Source organism: Aphidius gifuensis, linkage group LG3 (assembly GCF_014905175.1).
Source record: "Aphidius gifuensis isolate YNYX2018 linkage group LG3, ASM1490517v1, whole genome shotgun sequence".
Classification (NCBI taxonomy): domain Eukaryota; kingdom Metazoa; phylum Arthropoda; class Insecta; order Hymenoptera; family Braconidae; genus Aphidius; species Aphidius gifuensis.
In genome coordinates this window covers 6,004,264-6,019,520 of record NC_057790.1, presented here as the reverse complement: position 1 = coordinate 6,019,520, position 15,257 = coordinate 6,004,264, and the positions used below count along the sequence as shown (strand labels likewise).

The following is a 15,257-nucleotide window of genomic DNA, read 5'->3' as shown; positions in this document are numbered from 1 at the left end:
TGAAGAAGAATATACCTTATCCCACATAACACACAAGCATACACCATCCAATATTGAGCGAATGGCTCCTCGAGCTAAAAGACAGAGGGTAGGAGGTAAAGGGGTTACTCATTTTGCACATAGACCAATCCATGAGCATGCGCATTAAATTGTTTTTTTTTTATTTAAAAAAAAAGGGCTTTTTTTTCATTTTTGTTCACCAGTTTTGCCTCATTTTGTATAGTTTGCAGTTTTTCCAAAGCCAGTAGTTGTATAGATAATACTTTTGATATATAAAATGTCCAGAATAACGCTTGCGCATTAAATAATATTTTTAATTTTTCATTTCTCTCTTGTATATATTATATTTGTATATTGTCTTTGTTTTCATATTGCACACTTGGATTGCAAAAAAGGCTTTTTTTTTTTTGCTGAAAAATATTGGTTGGGGGTAATGCCAAGTCCAGTGGATTTAAAAAAAGATAGAAATTTAGTGAGAGCTTTGTATTCAAAAGGGACAGTTGGTTTATGGAAGTACGAGGTGGTAGATGATAACGTTGACAAAGTAAACTATATACGACGTTTAACGAAAATGATTACCAGTGTGCAGCGGGCGGGCATCGCGGCGGCAGTGCCGTCGTATTGCTGCTCCTGTAAATAATGTCAAATTTTTAAAAAAATTAATAATTACATTAATTATCAAATCTAACATCAGTTGTTGAAATTAAATAAATAAATATATTTATTATAAATTCAAAAATTAATTATAAATATAATAAAAAAAAAAACAAATAAAAATTGCTGAAAATTTGTTTAACAAATGAATAGGTTTCGTGTGTTTTTGTATGAAAAAAATATAAAAAAAAAATATAATAATATTTAAAATAAAAGAGGGAGCTGCCGCACCTATTTGTACTCTTTTGAGGAAGATGCGACTACCGAGACTTGACATGAGCCCTGAGGCTCCCTGATAAAGGATCACGGGGTCCGCATTACTGCGGTTGATATCACAAAAACTAAAAGCTTCAGGCACAATTGCCAGAAAAAAAAAAAACCATTAAATAACGAAAAAAACAAAGTGATTGGTTAATTTTTTTTTTTTTTTTCATTTATTTTATTTATTATATTAAATAATAAATACAGTGATTTGTGAAAATTGATTAACGAAAATAATAGGGTGTTGTTTTGTGTCTGTGATTAAATTTTATTATATCATGTGAATGATCAAGATGATGATGATGATGTCAGTGTATATATATAGTGAATAGTTAAAAAAATAAAATAAGCATGAAGTCTTTAAATTTTAAATTAATGGTAACATTAGTTGTATTATTTTTTACAACAATGTTACCCACGAGGGGCCATCGTCCACTTCCAAATGAAGCCCAAGATAATGATGATAATACATCATTAGAATCATCAATAAAAAATATAATTGATGATAATAAAAATTCAACAATAATAAATAAACATAAAAAAAATAATATATACAATAGTTACAATGAAACATTACATCATTTATCACATTTTGTTAAAAATCAAAATTCATCACGTTTTAATATAAATAATAAAAATACAGAAGAATTATCAGAAAAAACACCATTATTTCCAGAAGATTTTTTTACAAGAGAAGAACGTAGAAATGGTGCTGTTTTATTTCATATAATTGGTGTAATATATATGTTTGTTGCATTAGCAATAGTATGTGATGAATTTTTTGTACCATCACTTGATGTAATTATTGAAAAATTTGATATTGCTGATGATGTTGCTGGTGCAACATTTATGGCTGCTGGTGGTTCAGCACCAGAATTATTTACATCTGTTATTGGTGTATTTGTATCATTTGATGATGTTGGTATTGGTACTATTGTTGGTTCAGCAGTATTTAATATATTATTTGTTATTGGTATGTGTGCAATATTTTCAAAAACAGTATTAACATTAACGTGGTGGCCATTATTTCGTGATTGTACATTTTATAGTATTAGTTTATTAACACTTATTTATTTTTTTCGTGATAATAAAATACATTGGTATGAAGCACTTGTATTATTTTCAATTTATATGGCCTATGTTAGTTTTATGAAATGGAATCAACCAACTGAAAAATTAGTCAAGAGAATATTATACAGAAATAAAGTTACAAGAGTTAGATCAACAGATCAGCTGATGCCATCAGTAAGTTGTTTTATTATTATTTTTTTTTCAAATATATTAGTATCTATTATTCAATGAGTATTTTTATTATTATCTTTTATCAATCATCAAGATATTTTTCATATATACAACTTTGATATAAATCTTTTTGTTGATCATGTGAGACATTGAATGACTTGAATGAGTCAAATTTATATATTTATGATTCAAAATTTATAAGGCTATATTTATACAATTGGAAAAAATATATATTGTAATTTCATATGATGCAGCAACTTGGTTCTGGCAATGTCTAAAACCGTGGCACGACAAATCGATTTGCTTTTCGATGCTACCCTCAACCCTCAACCCTCCTCACTCTCCCTCTCTCTCTTGGTATTTATCTATATATCTATTTTTTATTTTTTTTTTTTATATATGCTACCTATAAAATCAAGTTTTCCATCAACAAAATTGTCCCATCAACAATTTTTACTCTTCAAATATCATCATTCAACTGAACAGGCCAATTGTTCAAATCGATAACCCAGATTTTATTTTTCACACAATATGTCTAGGACAGTTTTTTAAAAATATATATATTCAAAGATTTTTAGAAAATAAAAATATAAATCAAACGATAAAAGTGAACATCGTTTGGACTATGGCCAAGTTACCGTGTGAAGTTGAATTACTTTATTTCAAACTATAATATATCATTGAAATTCAATATTTATTAAAATTTTCAATTGACAATATATACACTATATTATTTATAACAAAATAAAAATTTATATTTATTTTTTATTCGGTCATACAAGTATATATTTCATAATTATAATAAATTTTAATTTTTACACTTTTTTTTTTCAATTAACATTATGTGTATTAACATGCCTGAAAATTATGAAAAAAATTTTTTTTATAATTTAATTACAACACACACATAATATGAATTTATGTAATTGATGTTTTTTAATTTTTCATAAATGTATTAAATAATTTATTTACTGTAAAACTGTGAGAATGTGCTTGAATTTTTTTTTCAAAATAAAATCTATACAATTTCAGAAGAAAATAAAATGAAAATTTACATAAAACTTGATTAAAAATGCATGTAACATCTGTTGAAAATTAAGGAAAAACTTTGAAAAATAATATTCATGTCAAAAAGATATGTATCTTAATGTCAAGAAGATATTATAAATAAAATTCAAAGAAAATCTCAAGTTAATTAATTCAAGGAAATATAATAATATTGTTTAAATTTAAACTAAGGCATTAACGATTGTTCTAGGCACAGTATATAAAATTTTCACACATATACTTGTAAATAATAATGACGCATTATTTGTGCACACAGTTAATATTACAAACTGGATTTTCCTGATCGATAAAGTATCCACAAGCATTTGAGAAAATGTTCGATTATCATCATTAAATTGTTTCTACAATGACACATATCCACACATACACAACACAAAAACAACAACAATATCAACACATATATACAACATTTATAAACAGGTAAAATTGCACACATGTTAACTTATTAATTGCACACTTTATCATGGCTTTCATAAATTTTCATTCAAAAAAAAAATAATAACAATTCAAAAAGAAATAAAGAAAGTAACAAAAAAATAAAAAAAAATATTATATTTTTTTCAATGATTTAAGTGCAAAAAAATAATAATAATAAAGAATAAATTTTTTAAAAATTTAAAGCACAATGCTTGATGAATAAAAGTCAAATATAAAAAGAAAAAAAAATACTATGGTAGGACGCTTCGCGTCTATCCCACCTTCGTAAAAAGTTTTGAATTGTAATTTGGTGTTTCTTGCTTGCAGCACCAGAGCGCTGTCCAGGCATTGGTGAGTTGCATGTGTATATTTTTTTTTGTTATAAACAATATTTAAATTAATAAAAAAAAAAAATTTTAATTTTATCTCTAAATGCGACATAATTATCGTGAGTAATTAGTTACACTTGCTTGCTTGTTTAGTTATTTGCATGAACATGGCTTATCATAAATTTTACAAAATTATATTTATTATTTTGTCAATATATTATTTCGTATTATTTTGATAAATAAATTTATGTTGACACTGTGTATCTATGACAATCAATTTAAAATAATTACAAACAAGAGTTACTTTGACAAAAATTTTTCGAAAATTCAAGCTGTTTTTTTTAATAAATATAATACATTGTTCGCCAGTTTATCAAGACACTTCATTAACTCATCTTCAAGAACATACCACTTGTTTTAAATACTCCATCAATTAATTATTTAAATATAATTTGTTAAAAGTTAATAATTAAAAACATATTCTTAATTGCCAAAAAAAAAAAAAGAGAGTTTTCTAGTTTTTTTTTAAATGAGATGTATTGTTGATATATAGTTTTTTTTCTAAAAATTTTCTCATTTTAGTCAAGTGGTTTTTTGAGTAGTTTATCTGTGCATATACTTGTACATTTTCTAAATAGATTTTTCATGTTTTTTTATTTGTGGTTTGATGACCATCTGAAAAAGGCAAAAAGTATTTATTTTTTTTTTTGGCAATCATTCAGTAAGTATAAATTATAAAAAAAAAAAAAATTTTATATTTTTCTTTTTATTCAACTTGGTTTGGTAATTCAACGTTGATCACGTTTATGAACCCCTCTGAAGGTTGAAAGCTCACTCGACCTACTGTTCCAATGAACAGTGAACTTTTCTCCTTATAAATTTTATAAAATCCTTGAGCCAAAAAAATCAAGAGTTATTATATAAAAATAAAAAAAAATGTCAGCTTGATTTAATCGACATTAACAATAAGCCTTGTATCTTCATAGAAAAAAATCATAAAATAGTTAAACTTGAGTATTAAAAAACATAAAAATTAAATTAATAATAATTTTATTTTTTTATAAATATTATTATAAAGTTATAGGTAAATCAATATACTTGAACTAAAGAAACACAGTTATCAGCTATCTACAATGTACGTCAGTGTGTTGTAAAAACAGCTGACCGACTTCTTGGCCACTTACTGCAATTAAACCACAAAAATAAAAATAAAAAATATCCCAACTTACTTGAGATTTTACCTACTTTTTATTTTTACAATTCTACAGTTACCATCATCAACAAGCTCACTACTTATCCTCCCAAAACCTCAGTATTTTAATCAACTATTATAATATTTTTTAAATTTTATCTCAATCTAAATAATTAAAGAATAAAAATAAAAATTTAATATCAATTTTAAATAAATAATTTAATTTTTTGCATGCTTGATTATAATAATAAATATTAACAAATAAAAAATCTAAATAATATATCAAATAAATTAAAAAATAATAATATGATAATTTTTTAAATTTGTTTAACAGCATCCAAATGCAACAAACAGCAGTGAAACAAGTGTTGGTGGTACATCTGGTGCATGTGGAAGTAGTGGTGTTGCAATAAATAATGATGCTGGATGCAGTAGCCGAGGTGGAAGTAGTAGTGGACAAGGATATGAACAACCATCTCATACTTCAAGAGAAAGTCATGCTAAATTTCGTCATGGTCTTTTACAATTGATGATACATACGATTGATCCTCTCCACGATGGTCAGTCCCATGCCGGTATATCCTTAACACTCTAATCACTATGGCCTGTTTACTTGCAAGCACGCTCATGTTTTATTTATAATTATGCTAATATTATTTAAATAAAATTAATTTTTCATGTGATTTTTAATTTATTAAATATATTTTATCTATCATTGTAAAAAAACACTGTAAAAAATTAATTTTATTTTCATTTTTTTTGCTTCTTTTTAATTTATTATTATATTTAAATTAATAGCAGTAATATACACATTAAATCAGCAAAAAAAAAAAAAAAATAGTACATATATAAAATAAAAAAAATCAATTTTCTTTGGGGTCAAAAGACAAAAGGCAAGTGACGTGTATGATGTCAATGTGTGGCTCATATGAGCTTCTCAACTGAAGGTGAAAATTTCTTTGTATATATTATAAAAAAAATAATAATAAAAATTAAAAAAATAGTATATCTATATACTCTTTGGGTTAAAAAAAAAAATAAATATATATAGTTAAATATTTTTTTTGATGCTTTTTGCAAAAACGAATTGACTGAACCCCTTTTGCCTCTCTAACCAACCAACAACCCTCTTTGAAAAATTTCTTGTCATTTTTATATGTGTATGTAAATATATATAGAGTATATATGTTTGTAAAATTTTAGTGTATATCCAAGTACGTACCTAGTCGTGAGTGGAGCGAGTGTATCGAGACCCTGACCTACAAACTGCTCTATCGATTTCGTGACTAGTCATACTGACTGTACATTTTGTGAACGCGAAGCTTCCTTCTAGTCTTCCTTCCTGTTTTATATTTATATTTTTTTTAAATAATATAAAACATTTATTTTTCTTAATAATTTTTTTATTTTTATTATTAATCAACTGTCTTTATTATTTATTTATTTATTTTTTTGATTTTATAATCTCTTTAATTTGCAAAATAAAATTAATTTTTAGATGTAAATTAAAAATATAATACACATTATATTTTTGAATAAAAAATATAAAAATAATATACAATAGATTTTGAAGAATTGAGGGTAAAAAAATTGAGGTATGAAATTCAAGTTGAGGGGGTGGAATGCGCCAAGAGAATATCAGGTCACCTCGTGACGGTTCAACCCTCCGAGCCATGTGTCGCCTCTACAATTTAGCCCCATCGTTTGTGTTTTTTTAAATTTTTATTATTATTTTTTCTATTCACCATTTATACCTACAAATTTACCCTCTTTTTTAGATATCAATCATGCCATTTACCAACTACTCAATTCATCAACGTTTATATAATTTTTATTTATTTTCATCAATCTTTAATTGTATTTTTTTTTTTTCTATTTATCAAATTAATATTTAATCTATAATCATTTATTTATTTTACATGATTTTTATGTTTTTTTAATTTTTTTAAATAAAAATAAATTAACGTTGATGAGTTTGTTCGTGCTGAAGTTGATTGAGCTAGAGTTTAACTGTCGTTGTTAGAAAATAACTTGGTGGTTGGTTAATACTTAAGGGTAGTATGGGTAGTTAATAACAAACTTTAAATTTTACACTAGTAGACACGACAACCCTGTGTTAAATCATACAAAAAAAAAATAATTAATATTTTGTTCATTGTTTTTTATTACTTGTTTTATTTTCACTGAGTTTATTGCTATAGTATCAGATTATTTTTGAGATGTTTTATTTTTACAACTTTAATAGCCCTAATTCAAACCTTGACTTATATTTTTTTGCTATTTTTTTTTTTTTATAATATTTTTGATATTATTTTACATTTTTTTTTACGACTTGTTCTACTTGATCCTTTGAGACTACATCTTATATATGTCGTTGATAGTTTTTCGATATTCCCACAGTGTATACTCTACCATCAACTCATCATTTGATAAAGATTTTTTTTCTTTCTTTTGGTTGTCAGCCAAAAACTGTGAGATAATAAAAATAACAAAAATTAATATCTAAAATAATGATATTTTAAATTCTATTTTGGTTTTTTAATTATGTTAGAGATAAATTTAAATAGTTTAGTAGAATTTTAAATGAGGATTAAACGATGAGAATTTCATCAAGTGAAATTAACAATTTTCTTGGTTTTAATTTACTTTTATTTATTTGCTTTGCATGTGTAAAAAAAAATGTAATAATTATTCTGTATTTATAATTAAAATTCAATAATTATTTATGTGTATATATGATAAATAAATAAATTAATAACACTAAAGTAAGTATTCGAAATGAAGTGGAAAATATATATTGTAAATTTCAAAGAATAAAAGTAATTAAAAATAATAAAACAATATATATTTTGTTAAAATAAAAAAATGATCTTTTTAAAAAACAAAATAATTAATATTATTTGTTTTTTTTTTTCTTTTCTCAATTTAAAAAATAAAAATAGGTAAAGTGGATGAAAAAGCAACTCAATTGCATGCAATAGCATCGTTAAAAGTATTATTGGATGCGACAAAATCACAAAATGGTGCTGCAACAACAACATCAGCACATTATGCAAATACAATTGCAAAAGAAACATCATTACAATTACAACAAGGTTCACAAGGTATAACAACAACCACAACAACAACTGGTACAAATTCTGGTAGTCAAGAACTTCCAAATGGTGGAATATCATCTGGTCTTGATGCTGGTCTTGAATCGGTAATTATTATCATCAAAAAAAAAAAAAAAAATTAACACACTAAATGAATTATTTTATTATTTTTATGAAATAATTTAGGGTGAAGAAGATGAACCACCAGAAGCACTGGACATGGCATGGCCAAGTAGTTCAAAAAAACGACTCACTTATATTTTAGTTGCACCAATTTTAATTCCTCTATGGTTGACTTTGCCTGACACACGAACTCCACGAGGTAAAAAATGAAAAAAAAAAATAGAATATCTATTAAAAAAATATAAATAATAAAATTTAATTAATTTATTTATAAAATTTTAGGTAAAAAGTTTTTTGCAGTAACATTTATTGGATCAATTATTTGGATTGCTGCGTATTCATATTTGATGGTTTGGTGGGCAAATGTTGCTGGTGATACAATACAAATACCACCAGAAGTTATGGGTTTAACATTTTTAGCTGCTGGAACAAGTATACCTGATTTAATAACAAGTGTTATTGTTGCACGTAAGGGTTTTGGTGATATGGCTGTATCAAGTTCCGTTGGTAGTAATATATTCGACGTAACTGTTGGGTAAGCAACAATGATAATTATACAAAATATATAAATTTAAAAAATACTTTAACAATAAAATTATTATTAATAATTTAAAAAAATTTATAATAATAATTTAATAGTAATAATTTAATTTTTTTTTTTTGAATAATTCTCTTTAATTTTTAGTATTTTTATTTTAAAAAAAAGTTAATATTTATACATAAAATACTTGTAACATGTATATTTTTTATTACGAAAATTATTAAACTCATTTTTTATTATTTATTTTATTATTTTACATAAATTATATTTACTGGATTATTTTTATTTATTATTATTTAGCCGAGTTTTAGTAATAAATCAAGAGAAAAATTTAAAAAAAAAAAAATTTATTTCGTTAAGAATAAATTATATTGCTAAATAAATTATTAATATTTTTTAACTATATATTTATTAATTAATTAACATGTAGAAAAATATTAATTGATAATTTTTTTTTTCATTTTGAATGATAAATATTTAAGTTATTGATTTTTTGCTTTTTTTTTTTTCAAATTACAAGTTACTTGTATTATTTGTAAATATTAATTTGAAATATAGATTTTTTTGTTTTTAATTATTTATTATGTAAATAAAAAAAAAAAAAAAAAAAAAAAAAAAATTATCATAGGCTTCCGGTACCGTGGCTTCTTTATGGTATAATCTACCAAAAACCAGTCGAAGTCAACTCGGTCGGAATGGTCTGCAGCATCGCTATACTCTTCGGTATGCTGATATTTGTGATAATGAGTATTGCATTTTTCAAATGGCGAATGAATAGAGGCCTTGGTTTTACTATGTTTCTACTGTATTTTGTATTTGTTGCTGTTTCACTTATGTTTGAATATCAAATAATAACTTGTCCAGTTTAAAAAATTAACAAAATAAAAATAAATTTTAAGAGAAAAAAAATTATTCAAACACCAATAAATAATAATAAAACGCAAATTGAAAATAATATAAATAATTCAAAAGACGCCGACAATAATTATTCCAATTGAATTATTAAATTACATAAAAAATTAACAAAATTAATTCAAAAAAAAAATCAAATCTCAATGAATTTCCACGACAATTATTTCATTTAATTTTCAAATATATTTTACAAGAATGATGGTCCATCGTTAACTATTGTTAAAATAAAAAAAAAATTATATTTATATTTAACATTAGTGTTATCATCAACACTCAAATATTTACTTAAAATTCTCTTGAATTTAATTATTTTTTTTTTACATTAGAGAGAGTTACACAGTTGCTGTTCAAATAGGTCAACATGAATTGTCCAGTAGATCGTGATAATATAAAATAAAAGAATAATAATAATAATAAAAGGGTTATATTTAAATATAAAAAAAAAAAAAAATTCATTGTTTAATTATAAAGTATACTCTGCCCCCGGTTAAAATATTTTAAATAATATAAAAGAACACTCGATTGTCATGAAGTCGATATATCATGTTTTACGTTTTTCCTGTTGAACAATATATCTAATATATATTTAATTATTATTAGCTGGTAAAAATAATATTTAAATAAATTTTTCGCAATTTTATATTTAGTAATTATTAAATTTTAAATGAGCCATTGATTATTTAAGAAAATATATATTGTAAAATTTATTAGAATTTTTGTAGAATTATATGAAAAATTCGTTTGACTATTTAATTGTGCATCGAGTGTTAGTAATGTTTATAAAAAAATATATGTATATTAAAATTTTACAATGTACCTTACTTTTGTTAAAGATACAATAATTTCATTTTAAAATTTAAATATTGTTGATTATTAATGTTGACAGGCCTAATAATTATTGTGGTCTTATTTTAAAATCATAAATATATTATAAAAAATTGTTAAAGTTTATTTAAAGTTTATTTTTTAATTAATATATATTAAAAATATACAGAAAAATATTAAATTATTAATTAAAAAATTTTTAAAGTTTATGATATTATTATTATTCAAGTTTTACATTGTTTATATTGACGATGTTTTCGACCTTCGTTCTTGTAACACACATATTATATTCAACTTGTAACTTCAGTGTTTTATTTTTATTTTTTTTTTATATTATTTATGATAAACAATAGTACTTGAATATTGGAAAATAAGAAAATTTAAAATTTAAATAAAGAAGGTTATTAATAAAGTTCATTGAAGAAAAGAAAAAAAAACGTCGGCGTCTATTTTAACAAAAAAATATGTATAAATATTTTTGTGAAAGATTTTTCGAATATGAATAATGAAAATAATCAATAAAAAATGTCGCGATGCTCGGTAAATCATCAAATTTTTCGGGAAGGAATTATTACGTTGGAAAAAAAATTATCAAAATACTAAAAAAAGTAAATTTTAAAATTTAAATATAATAAAAATTATTGACGTCATTTAAATTCAAGTTAACAAAAAAAAATAATTATTAAAAATATCTAAAATATCGTTATTACTATTTAATAACAATTTAAAAAATTATTATGCACAATAAGATCTTCCCGAAGTATATCGCAAGAAAAATATTATAAAAAGAAAAAAATATCTTAAAAATTATATTGTAAAACTCAGTATTAGAAAATTGTTTTAAAAAATTTTCAGACGAATAAATAAATAATTTAAATATATTACATAATTTGTTATGTAATATTTATAAAAAATATTCGAAATTGTTATTGGCATTAATCAATTGATACGGAGAAATTCACGGAAAATACGAGGATATTTAGGGGGTTGGCAATATAACCATCTCAAGCTCATTGTAATTTTTTCTGTAACCTTTATAAATATGTTTCTATTTTTCCCCGTAAATTTCTCCGTATACAGTACCAATAGCACCATCGAAAAATATTTTTAAAAATCAGTAAACGTGCGACTGCTTGTGCTTCGTGTTTTTCATTGCGTGACTTACTCACCACTAAATTACATTTTATAAATGACACATCAAATGCCCCATCATTAACGATGTCTAATAAACTACTTGAAAAAACAAAATTAATTAATGTTACAACAAACAAATAAATACTTAAGAAAATAAGAATAAAGCATTTAGAAACCAAAAAAAAAAACATATCAAAGACACGAAACAGAAGCAGAAAAAAAAGCTGATAGTGATAATGAATTTTAAAATGATTACTTTATATTAATAAAATTAAAAAAAAAAAAAATATTATATATTTAAAAAACAAAACAATCGAAAAGATGATGATTTTTCTATCCCGAAAAATTTCGATATAACATCTAGCAAAAGTATCAAATTGTTAACACTGTTACTTGCGAGTAGATAACTAAAAATAATTCAAAATTGTATGAATAAAAATAAATAATAATAATAAAGAAACAACAACAAACATAAATAGTTAAATTAAAGACGAAAAATAACAGTTTTATTTGTCGTTATAAGGCATGAACGCACATATCGTGAGAGACGTATTAATTTAGAAATAGATAATTTTAAATACGACGATATATCATAGAAATCCACATGTATATTTATTAATAGATATTATTAAACGTTAAAGTTTCCAAGATTGATTAAATATTAAAATAATTAGACACAAAAAAATTAAAATGATGTGCACAATATACAAAACAAAGCGTTGCGTTTAAATTAATTTTTAAAATAAATAAAAAATTAATAAAATTATCAGTAGTTAGGTAAAAATAATAAAATTTATTGTATCGAAATAAAAAAAAATTAATTAAATATTATATAAATAAATAATATAAGTGATTTAGAATGTTAAAAATTAATTAATTAATTTTTTTTTTTCAAGTTAAATTTAATTGCATAAATAGAATTTACCCCGTCCACCAATGTTGTTGAAAAAAAAAAACTAATAATAATTATATAAAGAAAAGAAAATTAAAAAAAAAAAAAATAGAGTGCAATTAAAATGTAAAATAATAATAATAATAAAAATAGTAATGTAAAACATTTGTTATGTGAGTGACACATTTCTGTAGGCTTCGTTAAAAATTGTTATTTTAATCTAATGGTAAATGAACCAACGAGAAAGAAAAAAAAAAAACATTGAAAAATAAACAATAGTTTTTTCATTTTTATTTAATTTAAAGGATTATTAATAATAATTATATTTATTATTATTTTATCAAATAAATGACCACTCGTAAACCGTGAAATAACGAACAAAAAATATTACCCACGAAAATAATATTGTTCAAGATTTACCGCGGGTCTTGAAAATATATTTGGGAGGATATTAGCAATTGACAGTTAAATAATATAATAATTAGAATGATAATTAATATATCACGCGGTAAGGTCATTGAATAAATAATTAAGTTAAATTACATAAATAAATATATTAAATATCATTTTTTAAATTGAAAAATAATTAACAAAATATTTAAATAAGAGCGATCGTTTACGGAGTCAGTATCGAAATAAAAATTCAAACGATAATTGTATAGTTATCATTGTTATTGATAAACAAAAAAATTGTTTATTTTATTTGAATGTATTTTTTATTATTATTTATTTTTTAAATATATACTAGCATCATTATTTGATGAAAAACATAAATAATATTATAGCAAAGCGATTCCTTGTTTCGAATATATTATATGTAAAAAAAATATCTCAAGACTGGTCAATGATCATTTTGTAGATTAGTCGAGTAAATTATTAATAAATTCCGGTATAGAAAACGGATAAAACTTTCATCATAAATTGTAACAAATTAATACTGCCTATACTTATATAATTTCATTGTTTTAATAGTTTTTTTTTTCAATTTTAATTTTTAACAAACAAAAAATTAAAACATAAAATAAATAATTAAATAAACAACAATAGAAACACATGTAGGTGTTTTAGTAATTTTAATAAAATTTAAAAAACGACTGACATCGGTCCCAGACTAAAAAAAAATACAATAATAATAAGAAAAAGCGCAAACAAAAAAGAACAATAACAATGATAAATTTCAAAATTAGCCTACTTTTTTTAAATTAGCTAATTCAATTTCGTATTTTTTATTCGAAAAAAAAAAAAGCACAAAATTATTATTAGCACTGTTTCCATGTATTTCAATTAAAACTAATAGAATAAAAAAAATAATAATAACAACAATTAAATTACATAGTATCTTCTGAAAAAAAAAAAAAAAAAAAATTCGCGTATAATTTATGATACTGGCCCCACTGCGAAACCAAAGTGCGCGATCGAATTCTAATAAAAAAAAAAAAACAAGAAAAACCACAAAAAAAAAATTAATAAATAATTATTAAAAATATATAAAAAAAAACATTTATTATATATCCTTATATACAAAAAAATTTTTACGGCATATACGAAAAAAGAAAAAGAAAATATAAACAAAATGAAAAAAAAAAAATTTTAGATACAATATAGGATTAAATTGTTGTTGTCTATCATAGAAAAATATTATTATTTAACAAAATTTATATATGTATATGTAAAATTAATATATGCATATAGAAAAAATAATAATAAAACGAAAAAAAAAAACAAATGAAAGCAAGGAAAAATAATTTGCAAAATAAATAGTATTATAAAAATTATAAAGAAAATATTAAATGAAGAATTTTAATAATAGTAATTAAATAGTGGCTGCGATTAGTTATTAAATAAAAAAAAAAAAATTGTGTTCTGTAAATATATGCATATATTCACATATACATATACATATATGTAATTGATTCTGTACATATTCGTATGTGTATATTTGTATATACATATCAAAAAGAAAAAATTGAGGAATAATTCATTAATTGATTTATTTATATGAAATAATAAATTTAATATTTAATAATATAAATATATATATTTAAAATTGGTTGTGTTTGATGGAAAATAAAAAATTCTTAATGGAAAATGATGGGAAAAAGTTGTTGGAGGTGGTGGAACACGGTTTATTATGTTACATGTTGAATTACTTGATAAAAATGATAAAAAAAAAAACAATAAATAACGTAATTATTGGTCTATTGATTAAAATATATATTTATTTGAAATTATTATACACATACGATAAATTATGTTGATAACTTGCCAACTTATATGATAAATAAAATGATATGAAAAAAAAAGAAGAAAATAATTGAAAAATACTTTTTCTTTAAAGAAAAAATCAATAATATATTGCGATAAAAAATATAAATGATCATTAAAAATTTATTATTTATTAAGTAGAATTAAAAGTGAAAAAAAAAAAAAATTAATAATATTTAACATTTGATTTGAAAAAAGACATTTTATTATTGTAAAAAAAAATTTATACGATTATTTTCAAGTTGAGAAAACAAAAGTAATGATCAATTTTTAATTAATAATTATTATTGAAAGATTTTTCTATATC

At 22.5% G+C, this 15,257-nt stretch overlaps 1 protein-coding gene across 4 annotated transcripts; it reads left to right on the top strand.

Moving 5' to 3' along the window:
* The first annotated feature begins 309 nt into the window (after positions 1 to 309).
* LOC122851685 (sodium/potassium/calcium exchanger Nckx30C) lies at positions 310 to 11,938 on the top strand. 4 transcript variants are annotated; one of them, XM_044151061.1, is made up of 7 exons: positions 310 to 2,160; positions 3,970 to 3,993; positions 5,498 to 5,723; positions 8,106 to 8,365; positions 8,445 to 8,580; positions 8,664 to 8,916; positions 9,551 to 11,938. In XM_044151061.1, exons 1-7 carry the CDS (start codon positions 1,267 to 1,269, stop codon positions 9,789 to 9,791), a joined length of 2,034 nt encoding a protein of 677 aa, XP_044006996.1. In that variant the 5' UTR covers positions 310 to 1,266; the 3' UTR covers positions 9,792 to 11,938. The 4 variants fall into 4 exon arrangements, with proteins under 4 accessions (XP_044006996.1, XP_044006995.1, XP_044006998.1 ...); XM_044151060.1 differs by having other exon boundaries at positions 5,498 to 5,738; XM_044151063.1 differs by lacking the exon at positions 3,970 to 3,993.
* The last annotated feature ends 3,319 nt before the right edge of the window (positions 11,939 to 15,257 follow it).

What these genes read in the sequence shown, in the direction of transcription:
- LOC122851685 (XM_044151060.1), top strand. Translation starts at nt 1,267, where the DNA reads ATGAAGTCTTTAAATTTTAAATTAATGGTAACATTAGTTGTATTATTT. An exon ending in AGAGCGCTGTCCAGGCATTG is followed by an intron (nt 3,994 to 5,497) that starts GTGAGTTGCATG and finishes TTTGTTTAACAG; the next exon opens with CATCCAAATGCAACAAACAG. An exon ending in TTGATGCTGGTCTTGAATCG is followed by an intron (nt 8,366 to 8,444) that starts GTAATTATTATC and finishes GAAATAATTTAG; the next exon opens with GGTGAAGAAGATGAACCACC.